The 15,957-nt window shown below is 41.1% G+C and overlaps 1 protein-coding gene across 1 annotated transcript; it reads right to left on the minus strand.

Annotated features, from left to right (window-relative positions):
* Positions 1–471: 471 nt before the first annotated feature.
* On the minus strand, positions 472–15,616 carry traf3 (TNF receptor-associated factor 3). The gene is made up of 14 exons (XM_088354748.1): positions 15,355–15,616; positions 13,154–13,310; positions 11,916–12,081; positions 9,387–9,438; positions 8,416–8,520; positions 8,175–8,339; positions 8,011–8,091; positions 7,521–7,595; positions 7,368–7,460; positions 7,144–7,284; positions 5,036–5,207; positions 4,620–4,963; positions 2,263–2,454; positions 472–1,033 (listed from the first exon to the last, which is right to left on the minus strand). Exons 2-14 carry the CDS (start codon positions 13,305–13,307, stop codon positions 998–1,000), a joined length of 1,776 nt encoding a protein of 591 aa, XP_088210874.1. The 5' UTR covers positions 13,308–13,310; positions 15,355–15,616; the 3' UTR covers positions 472–997.
* Between the last annotated feature and the right edge of the window lie 341 nt (positions 15,617–15,957).

Raw genomic sequence — 15,957 nt, forward strand, 5'->3', positions numbered from 1 at the left:
GTATTAAATAATGTAGGATCATTAAAGGAAATTTAAGTGTAATTCGCTGGAATTACACGTTTAACGTTTAAATTGATTGCTATTGCATTTCAGAACTTTACTTCTATTTTGAAGGTTACTTAGATTTAAACATGCTATTTTAGTGTGTTGTTCTGAATATCATTGACTTGAATAGGTTTTAGGAATGACTCCTGCTGCCGTTTCGAATCTTTCAATGGATGCATCTGTTCATTTCATTTAAAAGAAAGAGATTCCATTATAATACTTCTTTTACCTGTTGAATCAACATAATTAGAGCATGGATTTAACGTTTCAGATTTTAATTACAATATGACTTTAATTTCACGAATTCAACCTTGACATAACTTCAATTCCACAATTTCAAACGCAGGCTTCCACTTGACCTTTCCCAAACTGCTTTTTTTTTTTCCAAATACTGCAGTCGACTGAAATGAGGTAGACTGAACAATGTCAAATGAACGTTAATGTTTATCAAAGCTTGAATTGCACTCCATTTAAACATTTTACGAAAAACCAGGAACATAAAGGAATGCTTAGAAGGCAACTTCCTTCATTCCTGACTCACACAAGAACAAAAAAAAAACAACACTTGTGAGTCTTTCCTCATATCTGAACTTGAGGAGTGAAAATTCCTATTGAAGGAGTCCACAAGGTCGCGTCGGAACACCCAACACGTCCGACTTCGACATTCGCCTCCACAAACACATGTCCGCCATCCACATCGTCAGAACGAAGAGCATTTCTTCATCGGCGCCTGGTGCAAATTTCCCGGCATGCCTTGCCAAACAAGAAGTCAAGCTTGATGCACGGCATCAGTAAACGGTGGCGAGTGGACGGCCTCGCGAGAGTTATCGTCGTGATTAGTCGGCGCAAACGTGAAGCCAATCCGAAGAGGGGTAACAAACGCTCTTCAGCCGTCCGTGGCCTGGACCGGTCTGCGTCGACGTCCTTGCAGGGTGAGTCGCGGGGCACCATGTCACGGGTCCGGAAGGTCAGAAGTATCTACGGTAACCTGTCAACACACAATCAATATTTGTATCGCATCTATGCATATACAATGTGTGCAGTCACATCAATTATGTTTTCCGTGTCATATACAGTGGTACCTCATAAAACAAGCTGTTTGCTGGAGGAGTGATGTTGATGATACGTAAGCACTTACTTTACACTCAAAATTAAAGTTACTGTACCTTTAAACAGGAACACAGCCCCCAAAAATACAGCAGTTGTTATTCATCGCTTTCTTTTGCTCTTTTAGCTGGACTCGTAACGCCATCACTTTCTACAGGTCTTTTGAAAAGAAAGATTTGTCTCAGCTATGTTTTTCTTAAATTATTATAAAGGATTTAGCGCACCTCATCAGTAAGTTTGAAGCCTTTGGGAATGATTTCATTATGATAAATCCCCATCAAATGACAGGAGTGGCTTTGATCGCAGCTTTGTCCACACATTGAGGGAACCCCACTTCCTGGAGTTGCTTCCTTTTTACGGCAAATGAGAGTGTGTTTGGCGGCCCCAAGTAGCGAGTAAGTGTACTGAAGCAATGTGGTGAGAATAGCAACGAAATGGATGAATAGTAATAATCAGTTATAACTCCTTAACAGAGCTCTTTCCTTCAAAAAAAGGTGACCAGGTCCCATTGCCACCGTCTGGTCGAAAAGGAATGAAGGAACTCAGCCACTTGAGGGAATGCAATCGCCATGGTGACTGAAAGTTTATACATCGTTTATGAATCTTTTTGGTGTTCTTGCAATAAAATGTTACTTTGCAAGAAAGGTGCCCTTTTGTTTATGGTTAAAGAGAGCTTATTCTGGATGTTTTTTTTAACAAAAGCAGCAACTTCCTTCCACTCAGCCAGAACCTCTCTAATCTCCTTTGCAGACACCAGCTTCAATGCTCAGTCCTCTTTGCCATTTTATTACAACAGGAATATAAACTCCCTCGGAAATTATTGCATGGAGTGCTGCATAAAATCTTCCGCAGCTTTGTGATCAACACTCGCTGGTTTCCGGTTGTACACCTTGGCTTGGTCCCTCATACGTCGGCCTGAGCAGTGAGCGGTCTCTAGTGGTAGCTTCTGGGACTGCCCGCGAAATGCATTTTCCTTCGTATTGTAAGCAAGATTATTTTTAAAAAAAATTGTATATTAAAATTCTCGTGTTTAGAGGTGCTCATATCGAGAGGTACCACTGTACTAAAAAAATGTGAGGCGAGAGCACGAGTGGGCTGGGCCACGGGCACCTTTATGAAGATGGTGTCGTCCTTGGTGTAACTGGCGGACTCCAACACACTCTGAGAAACGAACAGCGGACACCCGGAGGCGATGTTCATCTCGGCTGCAGGGCGGCGAAAGCTGCTGCTGTTGGGGTCTGGCTTGAAAGCGTCCACCAGGTGCTTACGCGTCGGACCCTGGTCCATTAGCATCAGGGTCACCTGAAGCACACGGGTGGGACATGAATCATGTGTAGAGATCCACCGATTATCGGGCGGGACGATTATCGGAACGATAATTGGGAATTTGGCATTTTTGTTTATTCGATTATTTAGGCGCAGATGCAGCAGAGCCCCTCTCTTCCCTCGATTTGTTTTGTACACCACCAACCCCGCGCCTTCTGATTGGATAAGCAAGAAGAATAGCGTTACAGCCGAGTGAACAGTGGCAGCTCTGTCCAGAGTACTGACATTCCTGTAAATCAAGACCGCTTATAATATTGATATTTTAAAAAGTCTGCAGTACAAAAGCGTGTGTGTGATTGAGAGATAGCTTAAAAAGTGTAGTTGTGTACCTTGTTTTACTGAATCACAATCAGGTAGAGACTGATATATTAGCTATTATCATAACATTAGTTTCTCAATCAAGCATGTGTTTGTGATTGAGAATGAGCATAAAAAGCACACTAGAGGGCAAAGCTGAGCGATTAGCTGTTACCATAACATAAGTGTGTCAATCTGGCTCCAAAACAGCTTTTCCTGTTTCTGGCAACCATGGAAACCAGTAATATCTGTTTCATGTGGGAGAACAAACTCCTACCCAAAAAATGGCCTGGAAAAGGATGGGCGCTGCCAGGCTGCCCATCAGGAATTGGTGTCCCTTATGACTCTGGAGAGAGATCCATGAACTGTGAGCAGACTTATAGAACTGTATGTTGAGACCTATATAATGGCGATTTCGGTTTAACAGTGCCTTCTACCGGTGGAAACAAAACACTGCTAAAAAAAAAAAACCGTTTGTTTATCTTGTTTGCTTTATTATTTTCCTTTTTTGTGTTTGTGTTTCGTTTTCCTGCACTCTTATTATTTGCTGTAGAGTTTATTTTTTGCAATCTGAACTCCATAGCCACCGTAGACAGCCCTATCCAGGGTTCGTACAGCTTTTTCATGGCCAAATTCAAGCACTGTAAGGACTTTGAAAGCCAATTATCCATTTATTCTAGTACCATTAAAAGGGGAAATATAGCACGATCCAAGGAACAAGGGCCTAAACCTTAGTTTCAAACCCAAACTATAGCCCCCAACCTTATTTTGGAACCCTAAAAATCGGTTTAAAACTTTAACCTAGAACCTTTCATTCAGTTTAGTACCCTAGGATGGAGCTAAAACCCTAGTTCCTAACCCTAAACCTACACCTAACTCTAGCAGTAGGTGTAAACCCCAGACTCAACCTTATTTAAGAACCCTAAATTCAGTTTTCCCTGATAAGGAGCCCAAACCTTGCCACCTAACCCAAGCCCAACACTTAAGCTAAGAAATATGGCAAGAATTCCAAGCATTTAAGCACTTCGCCTGGAATTCAGGCGCTTTTCAAACAGTAAACACAACAAATTCAAACTTCCATTTGCGAGGATTGGTTATGCCTTTGAAGATTTGGGGTTTTATTATAATAGTCCTGACCATCAGTGTGCCTTCTTCTTGTTTCTTGACCATTGCAAGTTAAGTATCCATGGTTATCATATTTTACTTCTCTCTTTAGCATCATCGCAAGCCTCGGAATCAAGAATACTGTACAATCAATACAGAGAAAGGAATTGTGGGACGCAACATATCAGCATCTTAGTCATGCCTTGACGCAAACCAATTGCAGACCGGCAGCAAAACAACTTGATCTTTTTGGGTCATTCACATGATTTTTGCACAGTTCTTTTGTACAAAACATTTTTTAAGAAACAACCTTTATATTAACAAATGTTTTTTGGGGTAGTTTTTGTACAAAATGACCCTGATTCTTTTTTCTCTTTTGTTATTGACAAAGAAAAAAAATTACTAACATTGGGGAGGGGGTTATTATAGAGATTCGGCAAAATAGACAAACTTTTGGTTATTTTTTACTTAACTGTTTTTACAGTGCGCTAAAAACACTAAAAAATGGGACTAACCCAAAGCTTTGATCAGGTAGACGCCTTGCATGGCTGACTCCTTATTGGTGTGTGAGTGTGTGTGAATGGGTAAGTGTGAAGCACATTGTAAAGCGCTTTGAGAGGTCTTAATTGACTTAAAAAGCGCTATATAAATGCAGACCATTTAACAGTAAATACAAGCATTTTCAAGGATTTCAAGCACCCATACGAACCGTGCCTATATACGCACAAATGGGTGCTTACCTTCTGTTTGAACGGCCACGGTAGAAGTGCGTCGTATTCGCCACGCATGACGACAAAAAACAGCGACAAGTGAGTGCCCTTGCCCATCCCGTCGCCGTTTAGATAAACGCGGGCGCACATCTTGTAGCCGAAGTAGCCCGTGTAGAAGGGCTGCGAGTAGAGCGACAGCGTCTTCGCCGCCACCGCTTCCTGTTTCCGCCGTTTGTAATCGCGGATCTTCCAAATCAGCGTCCCGTTGTAGCTGGCCGTCTCCAGGACCTGAAAGCGGAGGTCCATGTCGGCCAGGCGGATGTCGTGCACGCTCAGCATGTCGCCCTGTCGGTTCTGCTGAGTCTCCAGCGAGGCTGGACATAAAAACAGACGTGAGGAGACACTTTGGCAACAACGGGTTCCAAGTTCTGCTTCTTCTTACTGACCCAGGGTGACGGTTCCTGTCGCAGATCGTCCTCCCTGTTCCAACGCACCCAGTCTTGTGCGAACGGCGTCCAGCGATGCTCGGACTTTGTCTAACTCGTCCCGCAGTGACGCCAGAGAACGGAGCTCCAGCTCCATCTCTAAAAGCTTCTCGGAGTGGGCGCTCATCACTTTCTACAAAGATGGAAGAGAGGAGGCGGGGTTAACGCAAAGATTTACTGTTCTTGAAAATGTACTTTTGATGTATTAGTCTAGGTTTAATTGAAATGTAAATTGTTTAGCTCGTTTGAAATGACTTTTGTTTGAAAAGGGAAACATAATTTTTTGGGGAGCAGTGGGAGGTATTTTATACAAAATGATTACTAAATTTAATAAAAGCTTCGAACTACGATTTGTATGTGTGCGTGTGTATTTAAAATCTTAATTTATACATACAGACGCTCCCCTACTTAAGACCATTCAACTACCGAAAAACGGTAGATAGGAACATTTTTTTTCGGGATGGGGAAAAATATCCAGACCTCGCTTGTAAGTTAGATTTTTTTATTGTGCGCACCTTTTTCCGAGTAGAGGACATTACTGTAAGTGCTTATTTCCGCCACTACCAGCGTGTGGCACTGTGAGAGGTCACTCAGCATCCACCCAGAAGAAGAAATCAGTCTTCTTCTTCCTATTTCGTGTGTAAACATACTAAACTGTATCTCCAGCGCGCTTAAAACTTTGACATTTTTATTGTTTAATATCTCGTGCATCCATTCAATATGGTTGGTGTAAAGTGTAAAGAGGAGGTGAGCCTTTTCTTTTGAAATGAGAGTGGAATAAGAAAGATTGATGCGGTTGAGAAAATTGTCGGATCGCTTTATTTTTCATCCACTTTCTACCACAGAGGAGGAAGTTGCCTAACTCTTCAAGCCTTTCTTCCAAAAGTGTGTTAAACTTAACTTTATTTTTATAGAGCATATTATTTTATTAAACGTTTATTTATTTTTTTCAGTACAAAACAATACAGGTTACTTATACGAGCCATAAACATACTTATATAAAGCTTAAATATACAAAATATAGCACTGATCAACTTACGAATAAATTCAACTTACGAACGATTGTCCGGATCTCGTTTGTAAGTAGGGCAGTGTCTGTATTTTGATAAAATTGATACCTTTACGTGCCTAAAATTTTCAAACTAAAAGTCCAGAAATACTTTGCAAAGAAATCATTCTTGTCTAGCTGCTTATTTTAAAAGGAGCTTGACAGAATTCAAAACTTTTTTACGAGTGACTACCATCTCCTGACTCTTATTATTACAGCCTCTGTCAAGCTCCTGGATCCGTGCAAGTATGTGCATTTTAGATGCGCTCAGATAAACTCTTTTTTCTTTTGGTTTGGGTTGCCATTTTAACTTTATTTGAAGCAAGCCTCTTCTTACTCTCACCATTTATATGCTAAACAAAAAAATAGAAACTAAAAAGGCACAGGGACAAGCATGAAGTCACTCTGAAGCACTCTGCTCGCCCCCATTCCTCCAACCTAATGAGTTCTGCCCCGAGCAGCTTTGCTAAGTCAGATCAAAGCAGATAGGTGCTGTGGTAAATAATGTATAGGGGGCTATGTGAACTCAGTTGGGGATTGTTAATTCATACTTGATAGAGAAAATATTTAGCTTTCCACTTTTAAAGGACATCCCAAGTAATGCATTTTACCTTTTAGTATTATTTACCCTATTTGACTACATGTTAATCAAACAAAATAAGATCAAGAGGTTTTTTGGTAAAATCAGAAAACTTGATAAGGAGGATGGCAGATCATTTCGCTATTTTAGTACTTTTTCTTAGTAAGTAATGAAAAGAATTGCACAATATTTATTTTCATTTTATCTTGTAACATGGTTATCATGTGAAGTGCAAGAATAAATGCGTATTTTCACCTTTCAAATTGAAACAGTAGGGATACCCATTCGGGATTCTCCACAAAAGCTTGGCATGTACTTCAAAATTTAGCGGTGGAAAACATCTAGGCGTGTTTTTAATTTCACAAATGTAAGCGTTGGCAGAGTGGGTGTGTCTGACAACAATACAGTACTCTTGGTCTTGAGTAACTGTGTTTTGCAAACCTGCATGGAGGCCACTTTCTGCTCCATGTGCCTGTGTTTATCCCTCAGTTCACCATTGTGCTTCTCAAGCTCACAAAGACGAGAGCTCACAAGAGGAAGAGCTTTGCCCTTGTCTGACAACTCGACCTTCACCTCCTCTACCTAAGAAAAAAAAATGCAGTTTTTGAAAAAAAAAAAACACAATCACACAAAGACAATGATTCAAAAAAAGACCAACACACGACCTTGCTTTCCAATGAAACGTTTTTGAGCATCATCATCCTCAGGTGCTCTGCGGCACAAGCAGCTTCGTGCTGACGAACCTCCGTACTTAGCGCCTGCACGCACAGATGCACACGTTTCATATTCATGGATGAACAAAACAAGGCCAATTTTACCTTGTAGGTGCAACCATAGCACTGAAAGGGGCAGTTGACTTGAGCTTTGGGACACTCGTGCTGGTGACTGGCCAGCTGGGGAAAAAAAAGCCTTTTTGTCAGACGAAGTATAAAGCAGCCAGAAATATTCATGAGTGTAAGATAGCTTCACTATTGAAAATACCATGAATAGGTTAAAAAAAAACAGTAAATTGATGTTCCCTAAAAAGCAATGATGCGCACAACGTAAACGTTCACAGAAATATTGGACTTGTGCGCACCCTGGTGGCTAAGATGCAGACCCCAAGCGATGCAGCACAATTCCATTCAATTATCATGGGGTTAAATTGTTTCGTTTTTACACTCTCTTATGTTTGTAATATTTTGTAGTGTTCTATTGTGCTTATTTATTACCTGTTACGTTCCATTTTTTTACTTTAGAATTTAGTCAATCATCATGTGGCTTGTGACATACGCACATCGAGCGAGGTCACCTGAGGACTTTAGTTACCTCGCTCCGTGGCAGCGACGAGAAGGAGCAAAGGTTTGGACACGACACCGGGAAGGCTGGACACACCGTCTCCTTGTGTTTCTAACACACAAATGATGGCTCAACACAAGTGCCACCCAAAACAGTGATGCAACTGCCAAACGGATCCCGGCCCCGACACTTACCTGCAGGTCGGTGAGCGCCATCTTTGTGAGGCAAAAATCACAAGTGGTCTCCCTGTGCTTGCACTTCCAGGCGAGGTGGTCAGGGATGTCTTTCCTCATCATACGCTCCTTGCACTTACCCAGTGGGCACGGCACCTCGAAGAAGGGGCACACGTTGGCGTGCTCCTGTGGGCGACAAGGGTGGCGCAGGTTCAAAAGGTGAGCCTTTGAGGGCGTCGCCACATTACCGGCGAGGGCGCACCGGCATCTGCTGCAGGCTCATCTGCTCCTTGCAGCCTTTGGCTTCGGCACGGCAATACACTTTCAGCGCCAGGATTTCCCGATGGCAGCAAACGTCCCGGAAGATCTGAAGCAAAAAAAAAATCGACCGTGTAGGAATTATATCTAAACAGTCAACAAGCAACCGGATTAGATAGATAGATAGATAGATAGATACTTTGTTCATCCCCGAAGGGAAATTCACATTTCCAGCAGCATCCCTGAGCTGAGAACAATCGAGAACAATCGAAAATAACACGGGAGCTGCTGGAGTGGCTGCCATTCGTGACGGCGCCGGAAGAAAAGATTCAATTTGAATCATGTACAAACAAACAAACAAAATATTCATGTTTCAATAAGTGGAGTGTTAATAAAATGGGGGGAAAATAATTTTAAATACAATTGTAATCCTGCAAAATAATACTATTTTTTACAAAATATACCAGAATTTGTTTACGTCTTTCTTCATGTAACTGTAACGGAATACAATTATATTTTTGGGGTATCCTGTTACATAGCGCCGCTACATGCATTCCATTTCTCCCCAAGCCTGTTCACTTGACAAGTGTTTGTCAAGTGGTGGGACAGGACCCAAAAGTAGGTAGTAGAGCCATCCTCAGTGGGTCGCAGGCCCCCTCCCTGGCAAAATAATGCTAAGAAGAAGAAAAAATGGAGGGTCATTGTCAATGGTGATAATGCCCTTCTCGATGTCTTCTACGTGGTTTGTCGATCAGCATGTTTCGGATGGACCACATCTCATTTTGTTGTGATTTTGTTGGTTTCATCTCCCCCCCCAGCCCACACCAATGGGTCCCAAGAAAGCCCGTCATATGGGGAAGGAAAAATGGAACAACTATCAAGTCGAAATCCGATCCCAAGTACTCCCGAACGGAACTTTGACGTATATAGACGACAATCAAAATGAATTTGTAAATTTCCTCCTCGTTCGCTCACCTTGTTACTGAACAGTGGCTCCATGTCAGCCGGGCACACGGGGTTGGGGCGACTGCAAAATAAAACAAAATAAAATATTCAAACTGTATACAGTATATAGAGCAGGGGTCGGGAACCTTTTTGACCCAAAGAGCCATGAAAGCAAAAATATTTTTTTTCTCTTTTTGTGGAAGAGCCACATCGTTTTAAGTCAAAATTCAACATAATAATAACAGACCCTGTGTCGCATATGAATAAATATACCAATTGAAAATTAGTTTCCCTCCCTTTGTTACTTAAAAGTGTTGAGGCTCATTTGACCATCATTTTCGTCCTAAATAATAGTTTCAAAACCAGGTGCAAGCAAAGTTATTTTGTAAAAAAAAATCCACAAAATACTGCAACCATGGAAACCAGTACTATCTGTTTCATGTGGGAAACAAACTCCTACCCAAAAAATAGCATGGAAAAGAATGGGCGCTGCCAGGCTGCCCAGGACGCACATCAGGAATTGGTGTCCCCTATGACTCTGGAGGTTAAGAGATCCATGAACCGTGAGCAGATTTATAGAACTGTATGTTGTCACCTATATAATGGCAATTTCGGTTTAACAGCGCCTTCTACTGGTGGAAACAAAACCCTGCTAAAAACGAAACCGTCTCAGCCAAATTTACTTATGAAGAGACATATATGGATCGCAAAGTATAGATTCCCGACCCCTGTTATAGAGAGACATGCATATACACACAATAATGTACAACGACAGACAAAGAAATAACAGAAAAATGCAGAAGATCACAGGAATAGAGCGTCCCCGCTTTACGATGTTTTCACTTTACGTGTGGAATAATGTGTTTTTCCAGACCCTTATGGCATTTTCCACGCTACACAACATCAGCAACAAATTATTTCACACCCAACAGATGTATAAAAATCAAACTTTGCAGTATTAGTGCCTCGGACAAGTTACGTTTAAAAGATGCCTATCTACTATTGGTCGAGTCAATCAAAAGCATGTCTGCTATTGGTTTGCTTCACTGCATCATGAAAATGCAGATATGCTTTTGGCTGAAATATCACCCACAATGCCTTTCTCTTTCTATATTCACGTCAAAATCGTGTATGCATCATTGAGATAGATTGTGTGTCAGTGATTCAATACTTTATATTTGATGCTTTATTTATTCGGTATGGGTCCATGGCCTGTGGTGATGCGAAAAGGAGAAGCAAAAACATAATAACCAAGGAAGCAAAGCGTGAGATTATCAAAAATACAAAAATGGCACAAGATTTGTCATTCTTGCTAAGTGGCAAGGCCATAACCAATCAATTGGGACTATTATTAAAAATAAGGAAGCAATAAAGCAAGGAAATTGTCTAAGGGAATGACAATGACAGAGTATGAAATAGGTTTTGCTTTTATTCTGCCGTCGCAGACTCCCGCTCTTGACTTCACCAAATATTCCACATGGTAAATACAATTTTACTTGGGTACTTGGGTTGTGATGTGGCTGCAGTTGGTGGAATGGAGTGTGAGGTATTGCACAGAGTGAATCAAGGAAGCAAGGTTTTGGGTGCTCTAAGGAGAGTGATGAACAACAAGAGGGGACTGTATGAGAGTGTGATTGTGCCGACTGTGTTGTATGGTCCAGAGACTTGGAGCCTGAACGCAGATTTAAGAAGGAAGTTGAATGTTTTTGAGATGAAGTGTTTGAGGACTATGCAAGGAGTGACAAGATTGGATAGACTGAGAAATGAAATTGTGAGAGACAGAACTGGAGTAGTCGTGGAACTGAGCAAGCGTGTTGATAAGAGAGTACTCGGTTGGTTTGGACACATGGAGAGGATGGATGAGGAGCGAATGTTGAAGAGGATCTACAGAGCGGAAGTCAATGGAAGGAGACCAAGAGGAAGGCCGCGATTGACGTGGATGGATGGTGTTATGAGTGCACTGCAGGAAAGAGGTCTAAATATAACGGAAGCTAGAGCCCTTGTTGGTGGTAGAAAGGAGTGGAGAGGTGTTGTGAAAGGATAGTGGGATTTTGGACGCGTTCTTAAGGATGGGCTGGGCACCCGTATGATGCGGCAGGGGTAAACCAGTGAAAGCTGTCGGGCCCTGCTGTTGAACAAAAGAGTGTGTTGTGTCACCCTGACCCGAGTGGCATGGCCGCTTTCTGGTGTCCCTTTTCATTTGGAGGGACGAAAGCATGACCAACTTGGGTGCCGAGGTGCCTAACTTGTTTGGGTGTTTGGGCAATTGGGTTGGGTCCAAAAATGTTTGTGGTTTTTATTTTTGCTATTTATTTCCCTTTTATTTTCTTTGTATTTGTATGTGTGTGTCTTGCTGTCGGTCACCCCCCTTGAGGGATATGACCAAGGTATATAGATAGAAATAGAAATACAATTTCATCTTTTCTTTAGATGTATATTTACTTATAATGTTGTTTAATCATATGCACGTACACTATTTTTTGTTTATGTATTATTTTCAATCATGTTGACATGACATCCCAGCGGTATACTGTACATGCGTGTGGATGCACGTCACACCTGAGTATGTGTGCAATGCAGGTCTGACAGAAGCGATGTCCACATTCCGTCTGCCTGGGCTGACAAAGGACCAGCCGGCAGGACTCGCACAGATATTTCTCCTCGGGGACGTCCACAAAATGATCCGTGAAGCCTCCGTCCAGTGGCAGGAAGCCCACCGCTGCGCCTACGATTGAAAACAATAATGTTACACACAAACAATCTGATAAAAAAAGGTTGACTGGGTCCTTAAGGAATTGAGGCCAGAAGCAATTTCATGAAGAGTTGATATCGCATTTATGTCAACATAGTCAAGATTATTTGTATCGCCCTTTGTCACAAGCAGTCTGAAAGGGCTGTACAGACTACGATTACACCATCCCCTGATCTGAAACCAACATGAGGGCAAGGAAAAACTCAAACCTCCGCATGAGGAAAATGAAGGAAAAAAGAAATGCAATGGCAAAGTGAAGTCACCAGAGAGAAGTGTCTGCATACTTGTGAAACATAGCGATCATTTCAATCATTTACAAGCGCTTCTACCAAAATGCAAGCACTTTATAATCCTTGAAAATAGAACATTATAATTCATGTATTTTTAGGATTTTAATTGTATGAATGAACCATGACAGTACTAAGATACTAAAAGTTTGGTTAAAAAAAGTCAAAACAGTTGCTAACAAGAGCAATATTTATACAGTAGCACGAGTATTGACTGATATTTTAAAAAATGACTCATACATTTCACAAAATATTTTACTTAAAAATACTTTTTTGTCTACCACAGTAACTTACAGAAAAATAAATTTTGTTGTCAATTTTGGGAGTATTTTTCCATTTTATGATTTAAATTTTTTTATACATGAATTTTTTTTGTGCACAGTAAAAACTGTACAGTATTTTAATCAGTAAATAAATAAAACAATTGAAAATATAATAAACTAAAATAATCTTGAAAAAAAACCTAAAGGAAAATTAAAAGCAAAAAAATCTTGAAAAAAAAATCCCAAATAGCAGAAATAAATTTTGGAAATGGACAAACAATTCCTCAAAAAATGCACAAAAGAATGTTATATCATTTTACACATTTAAAAAAAATTGTAGTAAAGAGTCGAGAAAGACTCTTTGAGGCTTAAAAAAATAACACGAGGGAATAAAGACTAATGCTTTTGAACAATTCATATTTTGAAACGCGCTTTGAGGTCGAGAGCAACACTGCCACATACTGGAATGGATTTGCAATTGACTGTTGCAATCACCTTGCGAGGAGTCACTCGGAGACCAGGGATTGGCCGGCCGGTTCGGAGGCGGGGTGATGGGAGGGGCCGCAGACAGGGGTTGAATGAGGGAGGGTGCCACATGCTGGAGGGGAACCTGCACCTCCCTCCCGTCAACGCTGCGTCCGGCTGACATGACCTGATCAAGTATTTGAAAATATTTAGAAAAAAATTGAAAACATAACAAATATATTTTCAAATCAACAATAATCCTGACAATGAGCTCTCAGGCACTAGAGTTTTCAAAGACTCAGATAAATTGGTGTGCATGCGGTCAGATATAATGTAAAAGATTAAACCAGTGAGAAAATTGTTCCTGATCGAGATTAAATATCTGCATACTACATTATATGTTTTTCTAGTGCAGTGGTGAGCACATTCGCCCATCACGCGAAAGGTCCCTGGTTCGAGACCGGGTGGAATCATACGGTGGCCTTGAGAGGAATGGGCGCCATCGGGCTGTACTTGCCCAAGACACACCACAGGAAATGGTGGCCTTACAGCCCTTGTGATTAAGGGATCCAACAAACCATACTGCGTCATAAACAAACAAAGGCCGGTCTGTCAAATGTTTTTTAGTTGGAGAAACGTGACGCTGTTTAATGGTCAAAAAGTAACTGACTGAGATCGAAGACCATCACCCGGAACACAAGTTTTGCCAGAGAATACATTTGTCATGGTACATCATTCTAAAGGGACAGAGCGAATTATTTAGCGCTTCCTAGTGGAAAAAAATAACTGATTAAATACATATATTGATTCAAATAATAGGCAAAAAACATTCAGAATCAAATAAACAAGGAATTTTTTCAACACTCGGTCGAGAAATTTTGACTTACTTCACATAACATGAGCCTTACCTGAAGAAGACCAGAAAAAAGGTTTGGCAAAAAGAGAGGTAAAATAGTGTGGCCTGTTATCTTGGGGTCTACGTCGTTTTAATTCTTCTTTATGCTTTTTAGTACATGTTTTCGGTTGCACAACACAATACGGAGACATTTGTGATCAAATAATACACACTGTGCCAAGGGCGTAGGTTTGGTCATAGCATTGATGGAGACATAGCATATTTTTTAAAAAGTCATCACATAATATTGGTGGGTAAAAAACAATGATTGTTTGATACTATTGGGGACAAGTCCCCTTGTCCATGCCAAAATTATGCCCTTCCACCGTCTCCTAAAGGAGCTGTACAACTTTGAAACATTGCTCATATATGCCACCATCTTCTGGCTTAAAGTCATGATTGCAGCCTTTGTCAGCTAATTTACTACGCGCGTGCATGTAAGTGCATTTCTTAGACGTGCTCGAATAAACTCTTATTTTTTTTATCTTTTTGGGAGTTTGGGATGGCCTATGGACTATACTAGAAGCAGGCCTTTTCTTACTTTCACCATTTTAATGCAAAGGTGACAAAAAAACAACCCATAGGCCCGAACGAGCAGGACGTCTCCCTCCAGCACTCCCCCCACGCCCCATTCGTTGATCCTAATGTGTTCCGCCCCGAACAGCTCTGTTAAAACTAAAAAAAAAACACAGACAGGCGAAGTGGAAAGTAAAGCATACAAGCTCTTTAAACCAGTTAGGCATTGTTAACACACACTTAAAAAGAGAAAATATTTAACTTTCAAATATTGGGGACACCTCAAACGACGCACCCTACATTCAAATTGTACAAAATCTAAAGATTACATCCAAACTATGCTGTATTGGTTTTGGGTTACTCGAACAGTTTATGAGTGAATGCAGTAAGTTACATGTTTCATTTTAGACCACGTCAAAAGGGGAACTAAAAACAGAAACGTTACTTTGTATAGGTGGTTTAGAATTACTTTAATAAAGTAAAGACAAATAGAAAAAACAAGAAAATAACAACATGTATCAAAAGAAATTTGAGAGGTTATACTTATTGTCGTGTGTCCTTAAATCACTTTCGTTCTGAGTTCGATTGATCGTGTCTGAGCGGGCTTCTGTTTACTGGCCAATGCTCATGCTAAAGATCCTAGCACCACTAGCTTCTCCCCTGCCAATTCAAACTCCATGGACGTTAATATAAACTATAACAACCACACGACGGGTAACAGTTTAAGAAGTGTTTGGCAGCCATGTTAAAATAAAATATAAATATCAAGCAAAAGCTAACAAAGGCTCGGAGGGTTCGGTCCGGTGGTGCGCCGACTCACATGAATCAGCTCAGCTGCTCCTCGGCGCCTCTCCGCGGGACTCCAACCGCCAGCCTGCCGCTCGCGTCGTCATTGTCCTCCTTCGAGGCTTCCTCTACTGTCCTCCTCTGACTTGTCCGGGAATAACCAGGGAAGGGCACGGAGCTTAGGCGGGCGGCTTCGGGGGCTCTGCGGCGAGGTACGGTGCTCGGGTCGGCAGTGGAAACCCCCTCCGCCTCCGTTGCTTCCGCCCAGGAAATCCCCCGCTACTACCACCACTAGGGGGCGCCGTCCAGCTTCAATTTCCCCCCTTTTTTAACGCGTCGAATTTTATTACTGTACAGTACTTTACTTTTAAAACAATTACATATCCAGGACATTATCTGAAATAATTAGTTATTATGTTACAGTCATTGATTTCTATATTATATTTGAGAGATTAATGATACATAGCATTCTGATTGCCTATCGGTGATGTCATCAGGAGATGATGTGATTGGCTGAATTTAGGATCATCGGTCAAGCGACTTTTCAGGTTTCAAATGAAAGTATATGTAAAAATAATGTTTTGCAAAACCAGTATATATTAATAAAATTATATCAATCATCTATTAGTCCAGCTAC

Source organism: Urocampus carinirostris, chromosome 15 (assembly GCF_059441175.1).
Source record: "Urocampus carinirostris isolate Australia breed hairy pipefish chromosome 15, RoL_Ucar_1.0, whole genome shotgun sequence".
NCBI lineage: Eukaryota > Metazoa > Chordata > Actinopteri > Syngnathiformes > Syngnathidae > Urocampus > Urocampus carinirostris.

Excerpts from the sequence above, each read along its gene's own strand:
- traf3 (XM_088354748.1), bottom strand. The coding sequence starts at position 13,307 with ATGTCAGCCGGACGCAGCGTTGACGGGAGGGAGGTGCAGGTTCCCCTC. Across the intron at positions 7,596-8,010 it reads CGTCGCTGCCACGGAGCGAG|CTGGCCAGTCACCAGCACGA; the intron begins GTAACTAAAGTC and ends TTTTTTCCCCAG. Across the intron at positions 7,461-7,520 it reads GCTATGGTTGCACCTACAAG|GCGCTAAGTACGGAGGTTCG; the intron begins GTAAAATTGGCC and ends CTGTGCGTGCAG.